This window comes from Paramisgurnus dabryanus, chromosome 11 (genome assembly GCF_030506205.2).
Source record: "Paramisgurnus dabryanus chromosome 11, PD_genome_1.1, whole genome shotgun sequence".
Classification (NCBI taxonomy): Eukaryota; Metazoa; Chordata; class Actinopteri; order Cypriniformes; family Cobitidae; genus Paramisgurnus; species Paramisgurnus dabryanus.
This window is the reverse complement of record NC_133347.1, coordinates 717,584-743,610: the sequence shown is the minus strand read 5'-3', so window position 1 is coordinate 743,610 and position 26,027 is coordinate 717,584. Positions and strand designations below refer to the sequence as shown.

General features: G+C 36.9%; 1 protein-coding gene across 1 annotated transcript; it reads right to left on the bottom strand.

Moving 5' to 3' along the window:
- Positions 1–568: 568 nt before the first annotated feature.
- vsig8b (V-set and immunoglobulin domain containing 8b) lies at positions 569–12,097 on the bottom strand. The gene is made up of 8 exons (XM_065248223.1): positions 11,953–12,097; positions 10,842–10,945; positions 6,871–7,043; positions 5,970–6,171; positions 5,370–5,519; positions 5,054–5,176; positions 1,745–1,883; positions 569–1,148 (listed from the first exon to the last, which is right to left on the bottom strand). Exons 2-8 carry the CDS (start codon positions 10,915–10,917, stop codon positions 902–904), a joined length of 1,110 nt encoding a protein of 369 aa, XP_065104295.1. The 5' UTR covers positions 10,918–10,945; positions 11,953–12,097; the 3' UTR covers positions 569–901.
- Positions 12,098–26,027: the final 13,930 nt, after the last annotated feature.

Genomic DNA, 26,027 nt, shown 5'->3' with positions numbered 1-26,027 from the left:
AAAAAAAAATGCTGGGGCTTATTTCTTCATTCTCAATATCTTATTTTTTTTTCATGTCGATCGAGACCCGTTTTCCTATAATCAGCAAACAGTTCAGAGAAAAGCAAACTGATGCTGAACAGATGATGAAAGGCAGCTGGGTTTGTATTGACACCACAGCCTGAGGGCGCTCTCGCTCAACACTAAAACAACCCTGAAACAAATCAGAGCAAACGATTCACTTCCCATCATCTTAAATCAGTGTGCTCATTTCAACTGAATGCCTTCAAAGCTGAAAAACTATTGCTGGCCAATGCTTTTGCTTTTGAAACAGGCCTTTTACATGTGTCTTGAACGAAACTTGTGAACTAGATAATAATAGTGACTAAAAACAAGCTTATAGCTGGTGAAATAATTGGTTAACATGGTTTTAAGTTGACCTCTTAGTCAGACAAGCTAAAAAGGAACCAAAACCTGCCAGCAGACCAGACTGGGAAACCAAATAAGACTGGTAAACTCTCTAAGGCATTGCTTATTATTATTAATATTGCATAAAGTAAGTATGCATAAACCAATGAAACACTTTACCTTTGACTTTCAATTGAAAAAGACTGACTTTATTCTTATAAATAGATTTGTTATTTTAATCAATGTTCAACTGACCATCAGCAATTACTTTCAATTTCACCGAAACATCCAGCTATGCAAAAGCTTAGACAAATAAAATCATACAAAAATACATAAAAAACATATATACAATGCATATATATTAAATCAAGATCCTGAACTGTATCCAAATTTAAGACTGTAAAAATATTCCCCTGTGCAGTTTGAATGTTCACATATCTCGCAATGGCCTTGCGCGGTATTGCACCTTTAGCTTAATCTGTTCAGTGCAGCGCCTCCTGGAGGACATCGGTGGTTATACAGGGTATCCAAATTTGCTGTCATATCGGAGCGGGGGTCTGCGATCATCGGCTAGCATGCTTGCTTCCCTTTGAGCTCTGCTGCGTTCGGTGTAAGTACTGCTGAGTCCGGATTCGGCCCGTTTTATATCAGCCTGCCGGACCGAATTGTAACGTAGTCCGGGATGTGCGCGGTAGCCTAGCATTGAACGGAAACTGGTGTTTCGGCTTCCAGGTCGACTTTCAGGGGCGTCGGCATCCTCCCTAAAATTAGATAAATATGGTGATTATTCATTTTATTTCAACTTTTTAGTCATGTTATCTATTATGGGATTGTGGGATATGGCTTAATTATAATCAAATGTATTTCTATAGGTAGGCCACTGTGTAGGAGTGAGAAGAAATACAGGTAGATACCAATGCTGTGTTTGTTGTTGGGAACGAATCCAGGTTAGTTATTACTGGGTGTGGTTGCAATAACAAGGTAATAAACACAAGGTTCCACTAACAAGTCAACCAAGAATTCATTCTGAGTCATTGGTTGTCAATTCACATACTTGCACTTAAGGTGTGTACTTTGCTGGGAATGGAGAAAGTACACTTGTGTAAAAATAAAGGTGCTAAAAGAATGATGTCATAGAAAAACATTTCTGTATATCATTTTGGGCATAGAGTGAAACAGTACTGGGACTTGCTACATGTAAAAATTGAATTCTTGCCAATGCAACAAAAAAAGGTGTTGTAAGTGATTGCCAGGAGTTCCCCTATGGTTTCTAAGCTGTTCTAAATTCAAGTCATCGTTTACATACTTAGAAGAAAGTGATAGTTTGGCTTGTCCATGCAAGCACAATAAATCTCACTTGATCTCATTGGCGACCTCTTTTTCATAGCGCCGCTTGTGGCAACAGCAAATCAGGAGCCAGAGTAACAAAAGCAGGAGGAGAAGCAACAGTAAAGCACCAATCACAGCTCCCACGATCACTCCCACTTTATTGGTTGCTGGAGAGAAAAGATACAAGATTTTAATAATCTGACAAAACCATTCAGGTTTACACAATAATGTTTTCAATGCGGTTTGGTTGTTCGCTTACGAGACAGTAAACTTTTGATAATGCCTTGCGTTTCTGTGTAAACTATGTAAATGTGAATCTTTGATAAATGTAATGTCATGTGCATGCCCAAATTCAGTCTATATACTGTAGGAATATGCTAGTATAACCAAAACAATGGTGGCACACACTCAAAAAAATGATTCATTGGATTAACTCAAGAAAATTGTAGGCAGGATTTCCATCCAATATGAATATGTACCCCTAACTCATAAAAAAACTGCTTTACACAATAAAAATATATTGAGTTAGTCCAACTCAATTTAAAGTAAATGGCAATACTCAATTAGTTGCCTCAACTCAATTTAGGGTAGTCTGAATAACTCGATTTAGCGTAGTCTGAATAACTCAATTCTGTTATTTTATATAAAACATTTTTATATCATACTAATTAGCATAAGCACATGTTAGCACGCTAATAAAATACTTTGGATGAGCATGTGAGAAGAGACTGATCTCCAAACAGGCATTAACACAGTTAGTGCTCATTGAGAGTAAACGCTATATCCACAAACTAACCACAAGCGCCACTCTTCTGCACGATGGTAACCAAACAATTTGAAAAAATATAACACAAACGCTTAAAGATAAATGGACATTAAACACTATTAAGTCTTTTTCTTTACCAAAAAATGCATAAAACAACACTTAATTAAAAAAATTACTCTCCAAAAGCAGTTGCATGCAAAGTATGCTGGGAAATTATTTTTCCAGAACCCAAACTCAAACTAATTGTGTTAACGCAATTAAAACTAAATCAATAAATGATGGTACATATTCATTTTGTGTTAGACTAATTAAATATATATATACTTATTGCTCTTAATGAGGTATTTTACATTTATTGAACACAATTTTAATGTGTCATGTCTAAGAAGGGCTTGAATCATTTTTTGAGTGAAGTTTATACTGCGTTTTTTAACGCTTCAACAGTTTACAAAATTGCCGCTTTATAGTCCTGGGTCACTTGTATGACTAAACAAAACTGCTTTATGCTTTTGTCATCTTGATTGTTTTTTGGTTTATTGCTCTTTAGAAGAATGCGTACATTCGTGTAGTGTTTCTTTACAAAGTAACATCGCCATCTACTGGCCTGGCACACGTAATGCAGCATTTTTGCAGGTCCATGTAAATGCCGATTTTTGTTGTTAGTATGTAAAATGCAGAGATGTATACTTAAGTATTTTTACTTTCTACATTAAAGTACATTTTTAAGTATTCGTATTTTATCAGTGTTTTTATTTGGAAAACATACATTCCAAAGCATATATCATAATTTTTACGTCACTACATTACATAATTTTTGGTTTATATTTAATATTTAAGTACATTAGGTATTAAATCAAGTTTAATATGCAATATAAAAGGATTACACAGTATGAATCTATGCTTTAGAATGTAGTGAAAATGTTTTAGTAAACTACATTTGTCCCAGGACAAACACTCTGAAGCACAGATGCTTGGAAAATGTAACTAAAATACTTAAGTAGTGTCCACCTTTTGTAAAATGTCAAAATAGCAAACAAAAAATGCAAATGACTAGATTGTTGTTGTGTAAACTAAGCCTTAGAGAAAAAAGTAGTTTATGAAACCACTATTTCCAAAACAAATTCTCTACTGAGTAAGGCTGCATATTTTGTACAAGGACACCTACTGTACTGTATAATGATTTTTTTTCTCTCAGAAATCTTATTGCTGTTACTCTGAGTAATTGGACCAAAAAGATTTTAGTGACTGACAGCCATTCATTTCAATCTTATGATAAAAAGATTCGTTGTATAAATCATTGTCTTAGATAACATCAAACAAGCGTCATCTACAAATCTTTTAAGCCATCATTTCTTTTCTGACTCAACAAAATGTTGTCAATGTCCAATCTGTAAATATTTTAACAGCATGGAGAAGCTTGGGGCTTGTTATCATGTGCTGTGTATATAACTTCTGTATTCTCTAGCAGTGGTTTTGTATGTTCATTTCTAAACACCTAATCCAAAACCTATATAATGGTTTACTGTATAAATTAAATTAGGTAATTTAATGATTTACAAAAAAGGTTTCTTATATCCAGGGATCCCACACCTTAGTTAACTTCAAATTCAAGGACCTTTCAAGGACATTCCAGGTCCAATACCCTAAAATTTAAGGTATAAATGTGGGGACACATTTCAAGTGAGAGCAAGGTTACATCGTGTTACCTTTAAAGATACATTGTTACTGTTCCCTTTCGAGGAAACTTGCGCTGCGTCACTGAGGTGACACTTTGGGGACGCCTCCAGGGGTAAGTGTGTCTGAATGTGTATATCAAATTTAACCAATGGTGAGGCTTACCGACAAAGACAGGGTGATGCGGGGCCAGGAAGTACTGTATATCACTATCTGAAATATTGCCAAAGACGGCGTTACAGTGACGCAGGAAGTATAGCAAGGGAGACGCAGCGTCTCGTTCCCTTCTCAGGGAACAACAGTTACATACATAACCCGAGACGTTTTCATGTGTCAAACATAACTATGCAAAAAAGCATTTTGGTGTGAATCAACATTCACATACAGAAGATATAAGCATTTAAAACTAACAGTTTAGCAGGTGTGCTTAAAAGTCTAGAATTTTTATGATATTATCCTACCCTACACATGGAATAATATGGATTTTTTTTTTCGAGAAAAATTCGGATTCAAGCACTTTCAATGACCTGTATCTATATATGTATATTTTCAATAACTTCCAGGGCCTAAAAATCCCCCCGCCAGATTCACAAACTTTCAAGGATTTCAAGGAGTATGATGTCACACAAGGTTCAGACAATGAAGCATTTTTCAAACTCACCGTACCCTCAGAAATAATCACTGAATGTATGACAACCAAAGTCTCCCATATCCCTCGTGCTCGAATCTTTAAAATAAATGCCACTTGCTTTGATATTTTCTTATGTAATGCATTGACATTTCGACGCACGTAAGAGCGATATAAGTGTGCATATTATGCTTTCATTATATACACTTTTTTGTCGTTCGTCTCACTGACTTAGTGGGTTACATACACATAGTGCGCTATATACTCACGGTTGTATGCTTGAAGGGTGTATGTGCATTGCTCCTTGCCAACCTCATTGCTGACCTCACAGAGGTATTTCCCTGTGTAGCTCTCGCTATGGTTTCTGATAAGCATCTCTCCAGTTTGAGAATCTGCAAACAAAACAGTCATTCAGAATGTGCAGTCATACCGAACGCTCCTGAGTAGTTTACACCGCACTGCACACGATCAAACCCGTCGGGTGGCTTCAGGGCCTTTAAAATACTTTTGTTTTCATGTTTACGACTCGCATACCAAATGTTTGAAGAATCCAAATATTGTTAAATTAGGCCTGGGTTCACTTACTTTGTATTGCGGTCGGTGGCAGGGTACCAGTATCTTTCGTCCATGTGTACATTAGAGGAGCCGTACCGTGTGAGGATCTGCATCGCATCGAAACAGTCGAGCCCTTCTCCTCGCCGCCTTCCACCCAGCATTTAGGAGGTGAGGGTTTAACTAAAATAAAAAAACACACACAATAAGACAGAGGCCATGACGACCTAAACCAAACCATACCATGTTGACATGCATGCCTAACAGTATGCTTTTCTTTAAACAGAGCAAATATTTACCCGAACAGACTTGACAGCCAATTAAAATTGAGAATGCTTAATGCAAACATAGTAAATCTTTGTTTAGTAAAACGTTAGCACTGTGTCTGAGCTTTAACAAATGGATGATCATCCATGTTGACAGATGAGTCGGTAGGGTAGGGCCGAGGATGAGGGAGACAAACATCATTAAAGGGGTTAACAAAGAGCATCTGCCCCGCCTATCATTCCACCCATGTCATTGTGAAAGACTGGATGAAAGAGACATTAGGGTGGAGTGAACCGGTACGACAGAAACCCAGGGGCGGGATAATATTAAATAGTCTGGAGAGACAGGAAACATGTCTGTGCTCACCTTGCACCACCACGGTGACTTTCCTAGAGTCGATGCCCGGCACCTTCTTGACTTTGCACTGGTACGTGGCCGTGTCCGAGACCAGCAGAGAGGTGAAGGTTACCGTGGCGTCTCCGAGGCTGGGGTCGGCAACAAATTTAAAGCGGCTCGTCAGTCCTGACTCTCCATATTCGTGCTGTTTCCCTCCGGTGTAAGTTAAAATCTGTTAGACATGCAGACAGAGATCCAATGAGGTGGGGCCTGGCGGATCAGTGCACCTTATCTAATATAACAGGTCTAACCACCTGACGTTGTTATGTAGAAGGATTATTCAGAATGTCAGAAACACATCCCTAGAAGGCCTGACGTTAAGCAATTTGGCAAGGAAAGAAATGACCAAATCTGACAAGATGATCTGTTTGATGAGGACTCAACAGTGTCTATATGAAACATCCTTTTATCATTTTTTTTTCCATTGAAGACTGCAAACGTTAGGTAAAGAGTTGACAAGCTACTTGACGTGTGTCCTTTTAGTCCAGCCAATAATAATACACTTTCACCTGCTGAGAAACATCTCAGGCGGTGTATTTTAAGAATATTCTGATGCTTTTGACGCGAACGGAAACACTTTCCATCAGGCACACGGTGTAACATTTACTCACACTTACGTCATTACTCACAAACCCATATTACTTTCTTTCTGTTATGAAACACAAATTGAGAACTTTTATAGAATTGTGCTTGCATTTTTATCTAATCAAAATGAGCTTAAAAACCCAAATCCATAAAAAACTCATAAATGATAGCAGATTTTGGTTGAACTATTCTCTTTAAAGGTGCGATTAAGCAGCTCAAGCATCAATAAAAGACGAGTTATGGTGTAATCTCCTAATATTCTCAGCGCTCCCTCCTCCTCGCTCACCAGCTGATCTTTCTGGGTCATGTCTTGACTGACACGTGACCATTCGATGTCCAGATCTCCGACATCCACGGAGGGGTCTACGGTGTAGGTACAGCCCACAGTAAGGCTCTCACCCTGGGCTTTCTTGACAGTCTGTGACCCTGTGGATGTCACTTTTATGGCCATGGAGAGGCCTACAAGTTTAAAGAGATACAAAATAATGAATGTATGATTATTTAGTTTACAAATTTGTGACTTTGTTTATAAAAACCCAATCGTTTTGCGTGATTTAATGTGTATTACATACAATAAAGTCATCTTACATAATGTAAAGAACATTCTGTGAAAAATAGCCTTGATATTTTTATAATGTAAAAGATTGAAATCAATGAAATGTTGATGAGACTTTAGCCTGGATTTTACAGAGAGGGTCACAAATGTGTGTTGTCTCTTATATAATAAACTTGTCATATTGAATGACTTTTTTACTTTAAGTCAAGTGCTTCTTACCTGGTTTTTTGTCATTTTTACATTATGCATACATTAAGCACCCTAAAAATTAGTATTATTCAACCGTATTGTTTATCATACTTAACATGAACTCCCTTATAGTCAAGTAATCACAATTAATGATTTGCAGAATAAAAGTTTTTGTTTACATCATATATATGTGTGTATTGTGTATAATAATTATGTATATATTAATATTAAAGGTGCAGTGTGTAAATTTTAGCGACATCTAGTGGTGAGGTTGTAAATTGCAACTGATGGCTCAGTCCACCGCTCACCCCTCGCTTTTGAAATGCATAGAGAAGCTACGTTAGCCACCACCGGAAAAACATGTCACCGTCGGAGACAACTTAGTAAAAAAAAGTTTGTCCATTTAGGGCTTCTGTAGAAACATGGCGGCACAAAATGGCGACTTCCATGTAAGGGGACCCTCGGTGTATGTAGATAAAAACGTCTCATTTTAAGGTAATAAAACATATCGGTTCATTATAAAAAGGTCTTTATACACCCATGATAATATAGTTTTGGATATTATTTTGAATTTCTGTCAAGAGATCCTTCTATAAATTACACACTGCACCTTTAAAACACACATCCATGAATATATTAACAGTGCCTCCAGAACAGCGTGATTATCCGATCGCATGATACAATGCATTATCATCCAAAAGCCAAAGCATTTTTTCAAATACGCTGCACTTTCACCGCATAAATTGCAGATTTCCGTGTGCAAAATTTGTGGGGCTTGCATGATTTCATAATCCCTGCATTTTCGGAGCAAAAAGTCACTTATATCTTAGCAGAAAGTTTAAAAATGTTGCATTTACTTTACACAAGCGCTGTGGGAACGTTATGAAGTGACGTAATTATGCGACATAAACATCATTGAAAAGCTGCAAACCTAAAACGCAGTTTTTGCAAGTTTCCGCAATTTTTGCAAGTTCCCGCAAATTCATTACATAAAATTACTTAAATATCCTGCATATTCCATTGCAATTTTTAAGAAAACGTGCCGGAAGATCAAGGATTTTTGCCCGCAACAATCACAAAAAAATTTATTTTTCTGGAAGGACTGTATTAAGTATTAATATTTATATATCAAGCGTGCCGCACAAGCCCTGAAAAGTGAAGCCAAACTGTCTCGATCACCCCCCCCCCAAACCCCCCCCCCCCCCGTGTGACTGGTCCTAGTATAGGTAATAAACCCCGCCTCCCCCATGTATTTCAATGGGACTTGAGACCAACTAAACAATTTAATTACACTTCAATTATCTTTTTTCCAAAGCTGGCTTCTGTCATTTACTGTAGTTTTTATCACACAAGTGTTTGTTTTTAAAATAAGTTTGTTTTTAGTTAGTTATTTAATGCTATAAAAACGGTTGTGTGACGTCATGATTGACAGCAGTGATATCCGCATTCTGCGAGGGCGGGGGCTTGATTTTGCGGCTTTACTTACTGCTCACTACTGCGCTGGTCCCGAAATCGCTACTGCGCAGACTCAAGACCCAAGATGTCAGCGCCGTATCGGGACACTGGCGGCTTCACTTTTCACCAATGGAATAGAACGAACGGGCTTTTTTATCTTTTTTTACAGTCTATGTTACAGTATATATGCTGTAATATAAATTAAAAATGTATATACATATGCAAATACTTCATTCATTTATACATGCATGTGTGTATTTAAATATAAATAATTATTATACACAATACACACACACACATATTATATATGATGCAAACAAAAACGTTTGTTCTGCAAACGATTAGTTGCAATTAATTGTAATATCACAGCTGGCAGGTATTATAAAAATGACATTAAAATGCTCTGCCACTGCTGTTAGAAACACACATTTTTACCAAACAACCATTATTTATTTTTAGCACAAACTCGGCCGACTGATTGCCTGAAACGACAATTAGGTGATTTTAGTTGAACTGATTCTTGGGTAAGTATGCCACAGTCCTCAGACGCCCCTGTCAAAATCGCTGCGTCTGAAGATCACAGTCACTTTAAGAGCAACTCTTTGCTTTCTATTCCAGGTGGATGACTTGTCTGCCGCAGTTCAGGAACAGCTGAAATGCCAGGGGCGCCTGTTTTTTTTCTAAAAGTCCTATAGATTGTCTGCTTCACTGTTCTCAGCACCACAAAACAACAGAACTTGTTAGGTGACTATGAGTATTACTGAGAGGAATGACATTCACACAAAACATGGGGAGTGACTGTGATTTGCAGCTAGAATAAAAAGCACTCCAAGTGTGAACGTGTCGAGCAACAGTGTTGTGTGCACGCTCAGAGATGCACATTTATGTATAATGAACATATGGGTGATTCTTACGAAACCATTGAAACACCACGGCACTAATGATTTTAGCTATAAAATGTGTAATATAGTAATATTAAAAAGAATCAGAATTAACACAATACTGTGTTCTACCTTGAACAATGTGTGATTTCAACATAAGAATTTATAATTTTATCTCATTTTCTGCTGAAATTCTCATTACCGCAATGTGTCCGACTGTGTTTGAACATGCGTTATGTTGTAATTTAATCAAATTAACACAAAAATATTTAGGAAAAAAATAAATGGATGTTTTGCTAGACTACTTTAGATGACAGAAAAAATATTTACTGAATATTCATGTATAATAATAATGAAGAAAAATTAGGAAAATGATGTGTCCATGCCTGATGTCCTCATCCTCCGCAACACTTTTTGAGAACAGTTTAAGCACACATACAGAATTTTAATAAAGTTTGATTTTGAGTGACCAAGCACATGGACCAATTACTTCAAGATGGCTACCAGGTAAGATCATTTTTTTACAGTTAATTTGAAATATTGTCTTGTCAAAATGCTTACACGACATTTTGATTATCATTACCGCAACAGATGCTTATTAAATGTTAATTTAATTAATAGAAGCATAATACTTTGATTTTAAATGCATGTGCAGAATCTCCAAATTATGTTCTTTCAGGTTTGTCATGTCATTTTGAAAATATGTCATTGTCATTGCGGTAATGAGATTTTTTAGGACTAATTTCTTAAATTATGTTACAAAAAGTGTTAAATGGTAAGTAAAAGTGTTTAAATTAATGTTCCCATTTACTCCAGACTTTGTTATTTATTTATTTTTTAGTAAATTTAAGCAATTTTTACATTTTCATGCTTGACATTTTTAAAACCAAGTTTTCGTGAGAATCACCCATATACATACATTTTCGTCATGCTAAACCTGCCGTTTAAAGCAATACAATGAACTTGAGTGAATGTCTGAAACACTAACATTTTTTGGATTTGTAGTGTTGTGGGAGGCCAGTGCAACTTTTTAATATGCAGGGTGAATTTATGCATAGCACTGTCACACTTTAGACTCCCATAGAAACTTCATACACCCCACACAAATGAAAAGATAAGTGACCTTTACTACGAAGCGGTGCGTTATAATAATCAGATAAAGCATATTTTACACACCTGCATGATTTAGACAGACTGCAACAACATATAATGCAGCCAACGGTGAGCTGAAGGTAATCCAGTGTCTGATCATAGCCAAATGTCAACGTCTCGCAGAAAACCTGCAGGAAAAGATGAAAAAAGTGTCATTGTCCCTCGCTGACTCGAGTGTGAACCATCTGAATCTGATCTTTAAGATCTCACGTACGGCAAACTCGTCATGTCAATGTCATTTCGGCTGAACTGTAATGGAAGAAAGACTCCAGTTTCAATTTTAAGGTGCGAATCATAAATCTCTTTAAAATAGTTATGGCTGTCAACTAGCGAAACTAATAAATCACAATCCACAAGTGATCTTTATGTGTGTTTGTTGACAGATACAAGCTTTTATTGGCCAACACTAATTTAGGATGATTTGGCGGATATAATAACCATAATTAGTGAGTCTTTTATTATGGTAGTATATAGATCCTATACTGTTTTTTTATTTATTGATAGATTAAATAGCTTTAAACTATATTAGTGTCTCTTTAGTTACTTTGATTAATCGTTTTAGTTTTTTTTTTATTAAAAACTAAATGTTTAAAGTCTTTAACTCTACCCCTTTAAGAGTGATAGGATTGACTATGCCTAGTAAACATGTTACTGTGATGTTACATTTGATACACAGATTGCAGTTATCAAAAAGTAAGTTCGTATGCAAAGTGAATGGGTTTCCTGTTTAAAATTTACAACACAAAAAACGACAAGCAGATGCCCAATAAACAAACAGTTATGACTGTAAGACCTTGAGAAACAGAAGTCTTAAGCTTTAAACACACACACACACACGCACATACACAAACATTTCTCATATTGAAATCATAAAGCTATACGGTACATCCAGCAATACTTTAGTGAATGAACGCATAACACTGGCAATACTCATTTCAGTCTTATAAGAGATGAGAAAATAATTAGTGAAGGTCTGATGGACACAAGGATTTCATTTCTCTTAGCTGTTGTGGTGTAGAACAAAGTTCAAACTACAGTCCCTCCTATAAAAACCCATTTACTTCCTGCTCTGTATGTTAACATAAAGCTTAACAAAACTTTCATGAGAGATTTTACATTAATGATTCAAGATTACCTTTCGATACAGCGACCAAAATCAGAGAATAATCCAAAAAATCCAGCGGTTTGATCACCTGTTTGCTGTACCCTTTCCTTTAGTCACTCTCACATTCAACTGAACTGAAGCAGGTAAACAGGTGCTTCCACTCAAGCCCCGCCCCCTCCCCACAGTCTGCCAATCAGGAGAATCGTGAGCATGTGAAACTACTCGCTGCAGGTCCTGACCAGCCCATTTCCACCTTTAATGCGCTTGCTCTCTGATTTATTTCTTTTGTGGAGCCAGTTAAGCTTTTATCTAAGTGAAATATTTCATTTAGATTAATTAATGTGATGTGTGTGAGTTGATTCATTAACCATTTTGGGACCGAGTAAATATCATTAATCAAACAGGTTTAGTAAAACAGTGATTTTTATCTGGTCGGTTGCAGGTTAGTAGACTAAATCCAATTAATAATTGATGTTACAATTATGCAGTGTTAAGATAACAAAATACACAGGCTTATTCATTTATAAATGGGAGGAGAAATAGCATCTTTAGTTGTGGATGAAAAACCTCTGTTGTATTTTGCTATGCATTTAATACATTGATTTTGGACTGGATTTTTTTTACCCTTTTCACAGTCTTGGGCATGCCAAAGATTGGTAAAAACATTGGCTTTGGTGCATTTTTAGTTTTTGTGCAGCATCAGTTTTAATTCTTTTACACCCTCATTTACTGTTTTTGCCCCATTGACTTCCATTATAACAACATTTTTTGATTGCAAAGCCATGACATCATATAATCATGCATTTTTGATTGTTGGTGGTTTTTCCTTTTGCTAAGAGGTAAAATTTGTCATTTTTACTGTTGATCACCATGTGGCACCATAAACCCTTTAGTAGGCCTGTGCAAAAAACAGAGCTTAATTTCTGGCTTGTAAATTGAGTTATGAGGGGTGTGCCGTAGTGAGGACGCGCGTGTCTTCACAAGAAGTTGTTATGGTTCAGCTCTTTGACACAGGGATTTATGCTTCATTTACACGTGGGCGGCTATTTTCATAAACGGACATTTCAACCTCTCCAGTTTCAAAAATAACATCGTGCACACATGTCAGTTTTCAGAAAAGTGTTCATTAACATGTACCCGTGTATATATGCCGTCAAGAGCATGCCAGAACTGTAGTTGGCGGTGTTGGCGGTGTCACCGGCGGCGATGGCAGTGACGCAAGCTGGTTCTTCGTGTTGGAGGGAGGAGAAGTTGTTCCAATAGATGTGTTCGACTTCATGAGGCGCTACAAGAACCGACAGCCGGATGACGTCAAAGTACCACGAGAGTGATGCGAAGGTTCTCGCTCTCGCGGTATACGTTATCCGCTTGTCGGTTCTTGTAGCGGCGCATGAAGAACCAGTCCACGTCAACACGAATAACCAGTCCGCGTCACCGCCAGCGCCGCCGGTGATTGGCTTAAGTGGGCTTGAGCTTCTCGTTACACTGCCACCTACAGTTTTGGCATGCTCTTGATGGCATATACAGTAAGTCGAACATAAAATTACTGACCTCCGAGCACTCATTCTTCTCTGCTCGTCAACATAATGGAGCAGCTGTATTTGCGAATACAAACACACGAAAAGAGTTTGCACCAACATAAATGTGACTGCTACTCTGAACGTTTCCTTGATCACATAGGTCGCACTTTTGACGTAGATGCGTGCTCTGGTGCATACTGTGACGTTGGCTGCCTAAACATCCGTTCGTCTCAGTTTACATGCGAACGTGCACACAAAGGTTTTCAAAATCTCCACTTTGGCCGGAGTTGTTAGAAGAATCGATTTCAGAGACGAATTCTCCGTTTGCGTGTAAACGAAGGGCACAAACGAAGGGAAATGTCTCCGTTTTTCAAAATAACCATGTGTGCAAACGGGGTATGAACCTGTTAATCCTACCCCCCACTCTTACGCAGATCAACATTCACAAAGAGTAATGTCGGCAAACTGGACTAAAGCAGAGATAAGGGAGTTCGTCACTCTCCATGCTGAAGCTACTTCTCATAAACAAAAATGCACACATGTGGTTTCACAAGAGAGAAATCACGGACAATAAGCAAACTCTAGATGCTGTGCAAAAAATTGTCACGTGTCTTTTTGGGATCTTTACAGTATGTGTGAATGAACCAAGAACCAAACGATTCCGGACAAATCCAGGATGCATTTCCATGTATTTTCCGTAATCTCTGTGTGAAAAGGACTATGTAGACCCCCCTTCTCCAAATCTTACCCTGGAGGTCCGGAGCACTGCAGAGCTTAGCTCCAACTCTGATCAAAGACACCTGAGCAAGCTACTTAAGGTCTTCATGATCACTAGAAAATCACAGGTGGGTAAGTTTGATTAGGGTTGGAGCTAAACTCTACAGTGCTCCGGACCTCCAGGGTAAGATTTGAGGAAGCCTGATGTAGACACACTCTCTGAAAAAGGTACAAAAGCTTTCACTGGGATGGTACCCTTTAAAAAGGTCCTATTATGTATTTTTAGGTCCCAATATGCACTTTGAAAGGTACAGATGCTCAAATGTGTTTCCAGTGTCCAAATGCGACTGCCAGAGATTTTGTGTTTTTCCTAATGATAAAAAATGAAAATGATATTTATACTTGAATTTAGTTGGAACTGAAGGTTGATGCAGAAATGCAAATGCCACACTTTTACCTCAGAAAGAAACTGGATTGTTTTGTTGGTACTGTTCTGATAGCAATTATCACTACAAAACATCTGTAGTACCCGATTCCCTTTGCTGTCACTGTAGGTTATAAATGTGTATACCCAGATTCACGTGAAACCTTCAGTCAGTCAAGAGGGCTTTTGATCATCAACGCCTCCTCGAACTCCCACAGCAACACAAAACCACACAAATGGTGATGAATTCAACCAGGAAACATCACTGAGCAAAAAATAAAGTGTGTGTGTATTTGAGATGTGGATGTAACAGGTCTTAGAAATTGCTCTTTTTCAGTTTACCACTTGGAAACAGCTTCAATAGATTTCATTAAAGTATAGTGCTTCTTTTATTAGGGCTTATTTTTATGGGGGCTCTTAAAAACATGAAATGGATGTAAATCTGCTACTGTTGACACCACAGCATTTGACTGTCACCAGTGTTTATGTGAAACCATTGGTCAATAAGTAATGCCATGATGTCATTGTCCAAAGTGATGTCACAGTCATTTGGCCTTTACAGGCGATTGGCTCAAAATCATTTTCTTGTCCCATGAGTAAAAGTCCTGCCACAAGTGTCATTGAGATGAATGAGAATGCTATGACTTTCACCAGAGCTCCTTTGTTGCAATTCAAATTGAATTGGTCGCACTTCAGAGGATTTTTTTAATGGAATTTGACAAAAAGAGGAATTTAGAAAAATTCCAAAGAAAGTCCAAATGCATTTAAACACATATTTGTTTTTGGTTGCATTAATGAATGTAAGGAAAACTAACACTTAAATTCAGATTTAAACTGTAATGCAATATTATGCTTTAAGAAACTAACCAGGAATTTAAAACCCCTTGCGTAAGCAGAATGTACCCATAAACCCATGAAACTACACTAACTGGTGAATATAAGCAGATTTAAAGCTGTGGTTCAGTTACGAACATAAGAGAAAATGATTTTTTCTTCCTGCTTAACAAGGGAGTCAAGGCCAACCAAAGCTAACAGCTAATCGCTTAGTTTGATGATTGGTGTCAAGGAAATAACAGTTAATTTAGTTTTTTGAGAAGGCTTTCTGAGTTTTAAAAATTGTTTTCTTCCTTTTCAAATCAGAAATGCACTTTTATAATTTCTGATTTTTCCAGTGAACTCAATCCATTAACAGTAAAAAAAACATTATTAATAAAATACACATGCAGATTGTGACAGTGACCGTTTTTGGTGGTGCATTGATAATAAATGAATGAACTAAAACTAACATTTGACTATTTCATTCACAAGACTGAAGAACTGTTGCATCCCACTTATATGCACTTAAAGTATTTCCTCGTTGCGATGGGAACGTGCATTTGAGTACGTAGCAAGAGTCTAACCCAACAGGTAGTACTTACAATTGGAAGTGACTGTTTCAAATACAAATCCATACATCATCTGTGTTTTTTATATATAAAAGCTCCTTATATATATAAATATATACAGTATATATATATATATATATATATATATATATATATATATATATATATATATATATATATATATATATATATAACACATTTTTCTTTTTTATAAGTTCTGTCATGCTTCATGATGTTTAGTTGGCTCAGTGCACTCTGCATTTACCCATAATTTTTGTACTTTTCCACTTGCTATTCCCACTGCAAGACAGCCGCCTGACTCAAGTCAGCTTGAAGAGCATCCACGAATGTTCAGTATTTTTACAGTCTTTGACAATATTTTAACTTTTTTTTAAATAAACAGATTCAATAAATGTGAGAGACACCAGTTGATTTTTATTTTAAATGTAATTAAAATAATTGCATTATTAAACAAACATGACAAACGGTTGTTTTTGTTCTCTCCATTGCAAAAAAAAAAACTTTTCTTTGGACAAAATATGTTTTAAATATATACTAACGACATTTTGCATATATTAAATATATTTTTGAATTTGAAAATATATTTTGTTTCGACCTTCATATATCAAAATATATTTCAAAATGTATTTCAAGAGGAATTAATTACAACCCGTATGGCAATTCATTTAATATTTTGCCAAAATATATGCTTAAATGTAATTTTATTAAGTATATTTTTGAAGTTAAAAATATTTTTTATTTACACCTTTTCACCTTTACAAAGTTTTTCTTCCAATCAGAGGTGAAAATCTTTCCTTGGTTTGAAATATACTAAATATATATAGGGCTAAATATATATTTTAAACGCTTTAAAATAAAAATGGCCAAAAATATATTGGTTAAATATATTTTTGTAAACAAAACATATTTCAGCAAATCCATTTTAGCGAATTTTTTGAATATTTTGAAATATATTAAAAAAAAAATATATATATATATATATATAATATAAATATATATTGCATATGGGTCTATATTTTTGGATACAATAATCTGGATCTGACAAACAATCTGGATCTAATATTGGATCTGACAAACCCTGATTACAATTATATTTTATAATCTTCAGTTTATTTTTTTATGATATATAGACACATGTGGTCCTGCGATGTAAGCATATTGTTTATTACATTTCATACAAAAGTTGTTCGGGACAGTACTCGCTGTATTTACAATACACAACGTCAATGTCCGAAATTGCTCACTATTTTTATTCACTTCTTCCCCATAACATCATTCACTATACAGGTAGTGAAAAGGAGTGAACTGTAAGTTTTTTCCTGGCTAATGAAGGGAACTGAGACGCTCCATAAATTATTTAAAACTAAAACGTTTATTTCGCGATAGTCTCAGGTCAGAGTTCACACAACGTGCGTGGAAGTAACTTGACGTCTGCGTCCATCGTGACTGTGATTTCTACCTGACTGGAGTCTTCACATCACGTAAGTGTACATCATTTCAATCATTTGAGATGTTTTTATTTATTGAGCTGTAAATGTGAAGTTTACTTGTGCATGCAAAGCTTTACACGGACTGTTGTCACTCGTGATTTCATCAGCATAAAAAGCGAACTGTTTGTGTCACATGAGGTAAAACGCGAGGGAATCTCTGTGACTCGAATGCTAATGGATTCTTCAGAGGTTATTTTGTTTTCCCAACTTCATTCATTGTGTTATTGAATGCAAACGCTGGATTGGAGCGGTGCCACCTGTCGCCTACTTTCATTTATTTTACGGATGTTTGTTTATTTGCACCTTTGGCATTGAAGAGGTGGCTTGGTGGTTTCCCTTTGAAATTCACTGGGCACTCTTGTGTGTAATGACATTTTGAATTGGTTTTAAAGCAAGAAATGTGGAAAAACACTTTGGTCTTAATACATATGCTTTGTCATTAGTCAAATAATATGTGGATTATCAAGTTGAGAGCAGGGGCAAAAGTAAAAATTTTCAGATAAACTATATTTTAAAAGAAAACGTTTTAAACTGAGATATATTTTTGCTTTGGTCAATAACTCACAAGTGTGGTTTATCAATACCAGGTGGAATTTTAAACAAATGAAAAAGCACTTCAGTATAATTTTACTTTGAACATAAGTAGCACATACATTGTTACGTTTGACCCTGTCATCTGAGACGAAAGTAATACAACAGAACAGGATAGATTTTTGTCTTACACTTGTTTTTAGTAAATACCTGTATACATGACTATGACCTTGTTAATATGTAACGTCAAATGGCAAGCAACTCGACAGTACAAACTTGAAAACAACTTTCACTGATATCTTAAAATACATCACTGCCCTTGGTTTTGCCTCAAAATGCACACAAATAATGTTTTTAGTAAGACATGTTTGTTAAAACTAGTTATATTTCCTAATTAAACTAAGACCTAGTCCTGGCTTAAAGGTAGGGTAACAGATTTGATCCTGAAACATTTTTAGTTATGCTGGTTAAAAGTCTCATCACATCCTAAAAGCAATCACTATGTTAAGTTGTTTAAATGTATTTGTAGAAATTTATGTCATCTGGGAAAGGCGTAGGACCAAAAAATGTTCAACCAATCATAGATTTCAGTCCGAACGGACGTTGCCTTTTTTGTCCCTCATATGTAAGCGACTAAGCATAATATGAATGCCCACCGCACAGCGAGTCTACGCAGGCGCCATACGTCATCGGCGCGTTCACGTGCGCTCACCTCCTGTCTGTAAACAGTAAGAATAGCAAACTTTTCTGCTGAATTGACAACCTACACAGGAGCAACAAAACGAAAGACATCTTTTATAACAACAACAGCAAAAGTGCCTGGATCAGCAAAGAGCAAAAACTCAAATGAACATCGGTAACTTTACTGCTTTACCACGAGATGCAAACAGCTGGAGGAGGCAAAGGGTCTGAAAGGGTCGTTGCACTGTTTATTTTGGTAAGGTAGGTACGCGATATGTTCAGATATTCTACTTTGATGAAACATTGTGTTGCTTATGAAATTTGTGTTCGTTTACGGATTAGCGTAACAATATAGTTAATACGTCTACACAACCAAAAGTGTGCTTAAACTAATTCTGATGTAAACCGGACGTTTATATTGGTTATTTTGGAAATTTTATTCACTTTGTACTGCAAAGTTTTTTCTCACTGGTGAATGAGACACGAGATGTGACCGTCTGATCTGTGCGTGTTAATGTGTTTTGAAAGAGGCGTGACTCTGGATGGCGATTTGACTTGAGGGTGGGATCATGATTTCATTGCTAGGCGGCTACTGTTAGCATTTTTCAAAATGTGAAACCCTACCTTTAAAGGTGTAGCAGAGGATTTCCTTGAATTTTAGAAAAGAACCGCCTTCTCCACATTTAAAAAAAATGTAATTGCGCAACACTCCTGATTGACAACTATGAGGACCAAAAGTTTTTATGATCCACCTGGAAAAAGAAAATCCTCCGCAATACCTTTAAGCTAATCCCTGCCCATAAAAACCGCTCCTATGAAAATTAAATTAAATAAAATTAGAATAATATAATTTCAACATAATGCAACAGTATTAGCAGCGGGACAAAAGTAAAAAGTGTTATTTTACTTCCTGACAGGAACTCCCGACTTTTAAGCCTGATTTACTTTTATTTGAAAAACTTCAGGATGTGTTGGAGAACTAAACAACCTGTAGAGTGATCAGTACTGTAACATATAAAACCTGAAACACAATGCGTTATAAGAAAAAATACAGCTTTAGGAATTTACTTATCTTGGTTGAAAACAGCTTTCTGGACCTGCACGCGCACAACGTTGACGAAATAACGCGATATTTGTCAGCTCTGCAAAGGGTTGATTGCTAAAGCTATGATTGTTTGAAGTGCAAATGTAGTCAGGGCTCTGAGAAAATCTCTTTGTTACTTTCGCCCCGCGTTAATTTCGCCTCGGTTCTCCCCTATATTCGCTCTTAAAAGTAAAGGTTCCTTAATGGTTTTTTTCCGGGTAGTACGGTTCTATAAAGAAACTTAATAATGTTCATTTTCTGTAGCTCAATTGGTAAAGCCTTGCCTAAGCAACCCAAACGTAATTGGTTAAAATCCTGAGAAACATACAGGCTGATGAAAGTGTATAGGGAGTATATCGAGTTTTGGTAATCTATCGGTATTTTCAGGATGAGCGTTGAACTTGAGACAATACTGTCTATGGTCTTATATGACAGTCTTTCTTTACAACAGAAGCTCTGCCAGAAATGTATACTGAGGTCAAATATAAGCTTTCACAAACAGAGAGGAAAACCCTGGCTTTTTCACACGAGGCTTTGACTTGTATGTAAATATTTAAAGTATTTATCTTCACAGAAAACACAGAGAGTTTTATTGCATATCGCAATTCACTTCAAACTTGCCACAATATGAATTTGGGTCAATATCGGTCAGCAGCACTAGTAAGAATGAACTGTAATTAGTTTTGGGTGTCTGCCAACAGATAAATGTAATCTATCATAAAGTAATAACTGTAAGATCTACATTGTGGTCTTTTCACTATTACAAGTATTTTTTTTCTTTGTCTGTAGACATATGCTATGACAGCACAGCAGGATGCCTATTAGTAGGTTTGCTGAAGATGCTGCAGTATGTTTGACCTGCTTGATCCTCAGTGTTATTCTCCAGCAGACCAATCGGTGATAAAACCGACGAAGACGGCGAAAGCCAAGTGAGCTAATTTTAAAGAATGGGAGGTGACGGAGAATTATGCGCCATTGATCAGTGGGGAATGTTCTTCATCATGTCTGATTGTCTGTCATTATATTGGCCTCAGAATGTCTGAGTCGGATAATCATAAAACCTCAGACGTTCATTAAAGTGAGGGAGCTTAATAAAGACGCAATGCTTCACAGAACATCTGGATTTACGTGAGGACTAAATCTCTAGGCATTGCTCTTTAAGAGTCTTATCTAAAGGTCTGAGCCTACCAGGTTTTTGTACTCTCACTGGTCTTTGTTCATAATTAAATTTGCATAAAAATAGCTTTTGGGAAATTATACGTAAAGGCTACTGATATGAAAGGGAAGTTCACTCAAAAATAAAGCCAACAAAAGCCATCTGTACAGTGACTTTGTGTGAGACTAGGGATGTCAAATTATGAAATTTCCCATATTCGATGATCGTTTAAATTAACAATCAATCAATCGAATAATCGTTAACAGTAATGTTGCAATAAGTCTTTTACAGCAGTGGCATACAGCCAATGACATAAAAGTGTGCGTAAAAATGCCAGCTTTGTCACGCGAATTAAAAGATTTTATTTTTTCTAAATAACATGCTAGTGGGGTTGTAAAATGAGTAAATGTAGTTGGTGTTTTGATAAAAATCACTAATTTTATCTCGTAATGAAATATAATGACTAATAGACACAGTATAACTCATACCGGGCGTCCATGACAAAATAAAAGTTTCATTATTGTGTTATTTTTCTAGTTGTTCAAATCACTCTCCGAGTCGTTGATACATCGCTTTTTGTAATTATATCTCAGAAGCACACGAATGGCACTTTTCCCGTTGTCACCTCAGCTTTGACCTGCGGCGTACTTTCAGCAAAGATGCTTATGTAATGAAGATTTCAACCTTCCATTAGAAAACCCGCAACAGTGTTTAGCGTGTAGCGCCTCAGCCAGTCAATAATGATGATCAATGATATATGTTGCGGGCGTTCAGATTGAAACGACAGTCAGTTACAGTTTACATTTTAGTTTCTTGACAGAATTGAAGTTTTACATTTAAATCTGTTTATAAAAAACGGCTTCTGGTCTCCTTCCCTGTGTATAGCAGCATTAGCAGCGTTGCTATGCTAATCTTGCAGGCTTCCCTAAAGAGGGTCTTTGTTTTTCATTATCCTAAGTTTATTTGCATTTTCGGCATCAGACCCTCTCAGATCCACTGCAGATGCCATTTCGTTGCGTTAGCCTGCAGCCTCGTCTCGAATGAGGTTAAAAAGTCCAGGTGTGTGTTTGGCATTGAGCATCATTGTGATCATGGCTAGTTTGACTTCTTCGCGCTTGTTTAATTTTTTCACCGGCTGTGTATGTGCTTTGCGCAGGTGCCGCACACACGTGCTTGCTTTTTCGACAATCGTTAAGTTTTATCGATTTAATTCTTATCGACAATTAATCGAAGATCGATTAATTGTTAACATCTCTATTTGAGACAAAGCACTTTTAAATTGATATATTTAAATGATCCATGCATCCGTTTGTGGAATTTCACAATCTCACTGCTAGATGCTGCTGAAATTTACACACTGTACCTTTAATGACAGAACCACAGATCAGACATCATTAGGAATAGGATAATGAATTCTGACACTGACTTTTGATATTTTGCAGTCTAAATTCTTAAACTGTATTGTACCAGAACAATAATTTACATTGTTATTTTGCTACCCTTTATCTAAACCCACTTACAAATGAGGAAAGCAACAAGCAATTAATCTTACAGTACAAGAGGCAACACTATTCATAACACCGCACTGCCAAGTTTCAAGAATAAGCTGGAGAAGCAAAAAGCAGAAAATAGAGAAAATTGTTTTGCTAACAAGTTCTGATGTGTCTTTAGTTATTTTTTTAAGGTTGTGATTGTTTCAGCAGATCTTGTGAGGGTTACACGTCAGAGGAACAGAGAGAGTAAAGGTTCTGCGAGGGGCCTTTGTGCTCTCCTTGTGATTAAACTACAAGAAAACAGATTAGGGTTGTAATTTGTTCTGATGGTATCTCTAGACCCTGGTAAACACCACCAGAAACAGTTTGGATGCTCAGATCAAAAGGTCTTCACCTTTTTTAAAAGACTGCAGTGTTTGCCTTCAGTTTCAGACTGAAATCTCTATGACTATGTTCACACTGTTTCCGATTTAAATGACTGACTGTGCGCATTCACACCACCACCGGCGAGAGCGTGAAAAAATGCTCTGGCTGCCCTACCGACAACGCTATAGAAAAAGTGTAGTGGACTGGATGCTCGAATGCATTCTTTGGAATCCTCTCAATCAGGGGTTTCCGCCTTTCGATTGGTTGCTGTCAAATGTTTTTTCCTTTCTATTGGTTTCTGCTGAACCGTGTCTGAGCTCATTACCATAAAAGTGAGCTGATTTCAACTCTCCTTGACGCTCACACCGTACATGTACATGACGCACCACTGCCCGCCAGAGCTCGCTTCCGGCTCTCATTAGAAATGAATGACTTCCGGACACTTTGACATGATTGTTCATGTCCGATTTGTTTGTTCTTTAGCGTTTTTTAATTTTTCGGAATAGCTGCATTGGTTTTAATTAAAGGAACAGTATGTAGGATTGTGGCCAAAACTGGTACTGCAATCACAAAACTGCTGGCCAATACACAAAATGACAACATAAACATCAGTTAAGGGCTGCAACTCCACTTTTTAAATGACAATATCCTGACCAGACACTGTTGTGAGTGATATAAGTATTTGAAATGAAAATGATTTCTTAATGTCTAGTGACATATCAGGGCCATTTTATGATTAATTGATATACATTTCTTACATACTGTTCCTTTAAGGATGTTAATTTCAGTTAATTCTTCCGACCGCAGCTTGTTAACCGAACATTAGCAGCTAAAGGCACTCTAAGTGAATCTGTGTGACGTCACTTTTTGTTGACGTTCGAAGTGTTGTCAAACAAAATGGAGCGTAGCTAATCCTCCCCTCCCTTTCGTGCCTTTCTGAAAGAGTCATGAACGTGCCCAACCCCCACTCCCAAATAATTGTCGTTTATTGGCTGGAACAATTTATGTTTTGTGGTGGTAGATTTGATCAATAGACTGTAAAAAAAAAGATGGACGATGCGACGTCACCTCCCTCCATTGTAAAAAAATTGAAGCTAAAAATGTCCAACCATAGTCACCGTCATGTTACGTAAAAACGTCAGTTTGGAGCCAAGGCATGCGCAGAAGGAATTGTCCGTGGAGCCAGAGGCGGACCCGCGATATCAAAATTCAAAATTCAACCACGCCAATAATAACGACACGCCCCGTTTCTATAGCATCAAATTACTAGCTAAAATGAAAACTTGAACATATATCAGCGTGATATCAACTACCTGAAAGGACCAAAACCATATTTCGGAAACTTAATGGAAGTGTAATTTTTTTTTATTTAGAGCAGAGTCATATTCGTTTGAATGGAGAGGGCGGGGTTTATGACTTGTACTGCAGCCAGCCACCAGGGGGCGATCAAAGGGCCAGAGGCTTCACTTTTCAAGACTTTTGAGTCACACCCAGATTGATCACTTTGTTTTTGTTGCAGTTTGTGGAGTCTGGCCTGTCTACAGAGTCATTTACAGGACATTCACAACATTCACAAAACATAGAAAAGTGGCGAAATGTCTGTAGGCACGTGTCGACATGCCCTGTGTGTTAACACATATTTTATCTTGATGAACTGATAATATTAATTGGTCATAAATTCTTACCTTCGTTTAACAGTCAACTGGTCAATATAAACATTGCAAGTTTCAATAAACGTTACATCAGACCAATGAGTGTTGCCGCGTCTGGCCCAAAGTTACTTCCGGTCTGTGTTCGTTTATTGTTCTGGCTAGTGACATAGCCAGCAACATTGTGGATAATAAATGTTTTGGTTTTAAAACATGAGGGAAACATTGAGCATGGCTCACCGCTGTGAGTATTTGGCAGCCAGGCATGAATTTAAGGTTCTGCTAACATTTTATACAGTAATTTTACATAGTGACATTAGCTCTGTGAAATGGTTGATACACTTTAGGTATCATTCGAACCAAGGTGATTTACTGGTTATATATTTGCCTTATCTAAAAATAATCTACTCTAAATGGAATGTTGTTATTGATTCTACCTGAACAGGGCTCGCAAAATCACTAGCCCTACGTCCCGGGGCTATTATGAATTCCTGTCGGGCTATTAAAATGTATCTCCACCCTGCCCGTCGGGCTATCTTGGGGTGGAAAATATTTTAATGTTTACCATGTTATCTACATGGTAAATACAATGTGGGATGTGTTGAGGTATTTTTTTTTTATTAAAAATAACCTGTGTTATAATACATTCATATAATATTTCAGTAATAGAATAATTCAATTATTCTAACATTAGGGGAACGTTAAAGAAACCTAAAAATAATGTTAGGGGAATGTTAAACTAAACTAAAAATAACGTTCTATTTTAAGAAAACATTTCTGGCTAACCAAAAACCTTGGAAAATAACGTTCTGAAAACCAAAAACTAACGTTAGGGGAACGTTTTGGCAACCAAAAATTGTTACCTGGGGATGGGCAGTAAGGATTTATCAATATTCTACATTAAACAAAGTATTTTGTAATCGGGCTACTTATATTCATTTCGGGCTACCAAAAATTAAAGAGTGCCTGCCTGAAGGGCTACCAGGGATTTTGAAATTTTGCGAGCTCTGCTGAAGTTAAAGTTGATCTACAAAAGACGTTGTTATGTTGTTGCTGCTAAAACCGTCTTTAGCAATGACGTTGTGTGGAGGTGTTTGAGATGGGTGTGCTCGATATCGTGCAGTGCTATGCAGCCTGAGCTTGTTGTGTGACATCAAAATACCATGAGAGTGAAGTGCATGCTTTTAAATAATTCTCACGGTACTTGTCATACCACCCTCTGTAGTGACGCATGAATTCAAACATCTACTCCCGGTTTCACAGGGCTTAAGGCTAGATCAAGACACAAGCTGGAGCTGTTTCAATAGAAAATTACTTGCATTGAGAGATTTTTAAAAAATGCCAGTGCCATTGATTTGTCTCAAGATATACACCAGGGACGTCCTTTATAAAGCATGTTTATAAAAGATGCTTAGACATCTTAATTAAACTAAGGCCTAGTTATGCCTTGTCTGTGAAACCAGACCTTAATGGTGTCTCAAAATATCACAATGTGAAGTTACGGTTCTGGACTACTGCATCTAATGAAGCAATGGCAGAAACATAGGAGTCTGACAGACGTGTTTTTATTCCTTGCTGCTGTCTGCAT